The 5,988-nt window shown below is 38.5% G+C and overlaps 1 protein-coding gene across 4 annotated transcripts in view; it reads left to right on the top strand.

Moving 5' to 3' along the window:
- grid2 (glutamate receptor, ionotropic, delta 2) overlaps window positions 1–5,988 on the top strand; it is a 503,599-nt gene that overhangs the window by 389,075 nt on the left and 108,536 nt on the right. For all 4 annotated transcript variants that reach the window (XR_004331939.1, XM_032515604.1, XM_032515605.1 and 1 more), the window contains exon 10: window positions 4,235–4,432. Coding sequence is in view for 3 of the 4 variants with exons in the window: in XM_032515604.1 (XP_032371495.1) it covers window positions 4,235–4,432 (198 nt within the window). In the remaining variant the exon portion in view is untranslated. The remainder of the gene's footprint in view (window positions 1–4,234; window positions 4,433–5,988) is intronic.

Genomic DNA, 5,988 nt, shown 5'->3' with positions numbered 1-5,988 from the left:
TTGGCACAGCTGCCAGAAGACTTACAACTTTCAGACAGGTTGCTCACGTGACATCTTAAGTTGTCAAACTCTTACTTACGTTGTCCATTTATTTAACTGCCTAAGTTTCAATCCTGTCGGCTCACTGCAGCGGGCTGGGCTGCTGAGTTTCCCCCACGACTGACGCGCACACACGCACACACAAACACACACTGTGGATGCAGGATAAACCAGAGTTGAGACGTACTGGATGATCCAAAACTGAGGATAGCTACGTTTGTTATTGTAAGTGCAATGATAAGTTAAAGTCCATTAAGTCCTTTATCCAACTGTATGAATGTGTGTTGAAATGAACTAACAATGTAAAGATCAACAAGCCACTTACAGACATGTTCAAATTTGATTAATTCAACAAATAATTGTTTTTTGTCTTAAATCCATCAGCCATTTCCATATTGTACCAAAATTAGCAGCATCCTGAGCCTTTTTGCTAATGTTACTAGGATATATTCTCACCCCCAAAAAAGTTTCCTTTTTTATTTTTCAAGAACTACACAAAATATATGTTTGTTTTTTTCAACTTTCTCTGTCTCCAGCAACTTCATTGCAACAAACATTTAATTTGCTCTTGCAACAACAGGCATTTTGGGCCTAAACAATCGAAAAAAAGTCAACAAAATCCTGGAGGGGCTTACACTATGCTCCTTAATTTTTTGAGGGTGAAGCCCCATTTCTTTGGTTTACTCCACAGTTATGGCTGAGCAAACTGTAAATTTATACTGCAGCCCGAATATACAGCCAAGAGCAGAAGATGTCCCTTTTTCACATTTCTGGAGATGATGTAAGGGCGCTCAGGGTTTTCCCCAAATTACCCATGCATTTTACTTTGGAAGAGGATAAGGAGCACAGAAGCACCAACTTGATGTAACCAATTCCAGACAAATTTTTGTATATCTTTAAAGTGTTGTGATAATTGAGAGTGATTGATAATGATAATCAGTGATGATTGATATGGCTCCATTGAATAGTTTTTCAATACCCCATAACATTGAATGATGTTATGGGGTATAGACACATCTTTCTTAGAGAGTAATAATAGAGAGGTGACAGAAAACAAGGGAAAGAGAAACGCAACAATGGTCCCAGCCCGGAGACATTACTCTTCCTGGTTGCTGTTTTAACTAGAAAAATCTGTGATGCACCATCTTTATTATTCACAAGTCACTAAGTGTCCATGTCCTCCATCTTAATCAAACAGAGGCTGTGGGAAAATTCATGTTTATAACAGTATGAAATCTAACCTTCTGCAGAGACTGGCAGGGCTTTTCAAAATACATTTTACACCAATTTCCCAGACAAATCCGCAGAGTGTTTTAAATATGCTCACTGTTACAAATCCCCACATGACACTGTAATGCTCAGCATTCCCTATAAGGACTCATTAAATGCCAAGCCACTCTTTGTGGAAAATTGCTGTTCCTTGTCCCAATGATGTCTCCAAAAACACTCCATCCGCACCACATAGTACTTCCAGTCAACAGGAGACTGTGGATGAATTTGCGCAAAAGGAATTAGAGTAGAGGAAAGAGAGTAGGACGAGAGATGAGGTAAATAAGAGATGGGAGCAACATTGGAAAGATAAGGAGCAGATGGAAGAGAATGATTGCTTGATAAAGAGTAAGATTATATTGCAAGGATGACAAGTTTGAAGTACTTTAGCCTCTATGGATGGATGGATGGATAGATGGATGGCTAGATGAAGAGAGAAGTTGTCCTAGACATATGTTTTAGGGAAAGCTGGAGATGTTGGGGTGTGGAAAGATGCCACATGGTGTATGTCACAGCTGGTGCGTTGCAGGGGAAAGAAAGAAACCTCATAGAGATTGAAAAGAGACCAAGGGGAGACAGATTAGTGTCACAAAACCAGACTACCTCTGAGAAGGAAATTTGTGACAAGATTTAGTGTGGAAACCATTAACTGAGTACGATTGAGACTGGTAGCTTGAAGGCAGACAAACCAATAGGCTCTGGGAAGCAAACAACTCTTTAAACCAGACGTTATAGATTAAGCATTTTGTAACCACATGGATTATTTCTTTAACTCACGCAAATAATCATTTGGATGGATAGTTTCAGAGAGATTTGACAATGTTTTTTTTTTTCCAACAGCCATTGTGTAGTTGGGGGGGGTGACTGGGTCACTGTATATGTCATAGAGCCCGTTTCACTTCAAAAGCAATAAACACTGTTTTGAACAGTTTATAGAAAATATGGGAATAGTTTTTAGTCATGTCATTCTTTTAAATAAAAGGATGATAAAAGTGTAACGTGAACTTAAAATTGGGATTCCATCTGTGAGTTGAATGTGTAGTTACATCCCTATTGATTTAGCTAAGAAATGCGTTTTAATTGTGAGCATTCACCTTAGAAGTGTATTTGGAATTATTTAGGCAAATGGTCGATTTCAGGATCAGCCATGTTGTCTCCACCATGTTTATGTTTGTTTATAAAGGTTTAAAGTGCCCACATAGGAAAGCAATTAGTGGTGCTTGGAGGGTCATTCAGTATGTATGGGTGTGTGTGCTAGCGGGTGTTCCTGTCTGGATGGACAGATGCTTGTGGTGAAAGAGGGACTTGGCATGCATGTCCACTCACTGCCTAATAGCTTATTGAACAGCAGCAGCTAGCAAGGATTAGAAACCGTCAAGTTAATGCATAGCATGGCCTGTGTGTGCGTGTGTGCGTGTGCGTGTGCGTGTGTGTGTGTGTGTGTGTGTGTGTGTGTGTGTGTGTGTGTGTGTGTGTGTGTGTGTGTGTGTGTGTGTGTGTGTGTGTGTGTGTGTGTGTGTGCGCGAGTGTGTGCGTGCGTGTGTGTGTGTGCCTAATGTGCAGCGAGTATCCAGTCAACAACACACAGGCCCTCGTAAATCTGTGAGACATATTGGCCTAAAACATTTCCCGTAGGGACATTTAGGGACAATGGGGATGGGGGATGGGGGGTGGGGGTAAAAAGACAGTAACTGAAGAAAAAAACTCCTCTATTAAACACTTAATTAAAGTACAGTAATTAAAAACATACTTTTTGTTTCTTACTAGCATCCGGCTGGCTATGAAAAATACCTCGTTCCTCCCTGTGCTGTGCTCACTTAATTTCCTAAAATGTCAGCAATGCTTGATGCCATTTAACCTCAACAGGAAGCTGCCCTTTAGATACCGTGGATATATCGATAAAGAGATTCAGTTGTCCCAAGCGCATTTCAAAATTAGCCAATAAAAAACAAATCCGCTGAATTGCATGTTGCGAGTATTGATTTTCTACATTTTAATTCACTTGAAAATGTTACATAGACTGTATTTAAATAAACTATTATGCATGGACCCCTCTACGGATAAAAAGAAAGATGAGTAGGGAATTGCGGGAGCCAAGCCAAAACAAAATTGAGGGGGTATATTTTTTTTCTCCTGTAATCCCGAGTAATTAAAGAAAAAAAAAAAAACACATGGAAAGATATTAAGTACAGCATCTGTTTTGGTACATTTTGTTTGCCAAAAGAAGGCAGAATTATTTTATTTATTATTATTTTTAGTAATTCGTTTTCTGCAATTTCCATTATTTTGTGTACAGTTATAACTGTTCAGTAAAGGAACATTGGAGCAATGTTTTATGGATCCCCATGCTGTTAGTATCTCATATCGTACTAGGGATACTCATGCATGTCACAACAGAGAGGGATGTGATACATATTTCACCCACGGGGGTGAGATTTCATACACAGGGGTGAGATTTCACCCTGGCTGTCAGAGGGGTGACAAATCACCAGAATACATAGGATGGTAATGCATATTGAGAGTTGGGGGCAGCAATATGTCAGTAAACAACAAGCCTGCGAGAAATGGTAAAATATGCAGGTCTTAAAACATAAAAGGCTTTGATTTTGTTATTAGTGGTAGGAATTATTATTATTATTTTTTTACAATGCATTTTAAACCCCAGAAGCTTACCTTTATGTGTAGTGTTTGACAACACTAATATTGTTAAATCTAATTTTACTTTTTAGTAATTTCAACTGATGGTTTTAAACTTAACTTGTACTGTATGTGTAATATAGGCTCATCCAGACATTCTCCTACACATTAAGATGAGCATTTGTGGTGGTATAATGGCCATTTGACTAATTGGGTGATTTAATGCCTGAATGACTGCTTGTATTGATTGACTGCTTGACTGACTCACTGATTGATCTTTGCCTTCCAGGAGGAGCCGTTTGTAATGGTGTCAGAGAATGTTCTGGGAAAACCAAAGAAGTACCAGGGCTTTTCTATTGACGTCCTGGATGCTCTGTCCAACTACCTGGGCTTTAAGTACGAGATCTACGTCGCACCCGACCACAAGTATGGCAGCTTGCATCCTGACGGTCAGTGGAATGGACTGATGGGCGAATTGGTCTTTAAGGTGAGGAGAAAACAACTTAAATACATGCACAAACACATGTGAGCACACACACTTGCAATATCAGGACAATAGACATAATTCCGTAGGCATCCCTTGTGTTACGTAGGACTAAAGCCTCTTCCAGGTTGAGCCTGCACAGTCTGGAGTCCCATAAGAAACATCACATCAAAAGCAAATATTGCATTAGGCTACCATAGATCTGACTTTAACTTAAATAGAAATGTATACAATTGGTCAAAAAAAAACAAAGCAGCTTTCTTATTATTTGACTAACTTCAAGTATCTTCAAGTATTTGATCCATAACTAGAAAACTCAAACAGCTTCATTGAAAAGCCAAAAAGTGTCGATGATGTTTCTTAAGAGACTGTGAAGCTATGAATATGGATTTCACAAAGATAGAGAGGTCTACAGTTTAAGGCCAATACATTTGCACAGTTGGATGATAACTACTTTACTTTCCCTTACCATACCCGGGTTACTTGAGGTAGCTCTGCCTTTGTACTCCACACAGTTTACCAGTTTTGGTGTAACAAACTAACAAATCAATCTGCCAGGTGTAATGCCCTGAATTTAGATGCTAAAAATGTCTGTTGTCCGTCTGTATGTCCATCTTCTCTAGCAGCCATTGGCAAAGCAAAAGCATTGTTCACATTTAAGATTATTTTGTCAAAAAACTAAATATGTTTGATATTATCCATCTGGTCATCTTTGACAGTTTGAAGCAGAAATAAAGCAGCAGAGAAACAGAACAAAAGAAAAAGGGCCTTTCAAATGTGTCCTGTGTGAGTAGTAACAAATTTAGATTTCTGGGCTTGACTCCAAAATCAATCAAACATTTTGGGATCAATATCGCTATGAAAGAGAACTCCTAGCACTTGCAAGGTATTTGCACTCATGCTCATCCTTTACCCTTTTCTGTAGAAAAGACAGAGCTCATTTTATTTTGCTACAGAAACCAACGCTTAGCTAGCACATGAAGAGGCATCTGAATACACTGAATAGCTCATGGTTCCTCAGACCTCCACTGTTCCTCTGGGGCCTCGGTTCCTTAAAACATTCATTGGGTGTTGTCATGTGGAGGCCCTGCGACAATAAGCCTTGAGCTGACATCACTTTCTTACAGTCACGCCATGCTTTTTTTACCCAAAATAATTTAATGACTGCAAAAATGACATGCAAGAAGGCCAAGGCTGTAAAAACAATTGTGCTTTTCCATTCAATACCATAAGTAGAAGGAAGATTAAAGAAATGTTTTAGCTAGGTACAACAATGTCACCATTTAGTTTGCTAAACTTATTATTAATCCGTAATAGCTACTGCAACCACCTTAGCAATTTAACTATTTGGATCTGTATAAACTTACTGTGCCAGAATGAGGAATGAGGATCACAATGGAAATAAGTCCGGGACTTTATTGTGTTTTTATCCTTGATTGTATTTGATATCTTTTCATATATTAAATCAAAATACATAATATATTGCATCCTGAAAGTTAGAATGTGTTGACTTGAAGACAATAATAACAATAACAATAACAATAATAATAATAATAATA

Source organism: Etheostoma spectabile, chromosome 5, assembly GCF_008692095.1.
Source record: "Etheostoma spectabile isolate EspeVRDwgs_2016 chromosome 5, UIUC_Espe_1.0, whole genome shotgun sequence".
In the NCBI taxonomy this organism is placed as follows: Eukaryota; Metazoa; Chordata; class Actinopteri; order Perciformes; family Percidae; genus Etheostoma; species Etheostoma spectabile.
This window is presented reverse-complemented; position numbering and strand designations above follow the sequence as displayed.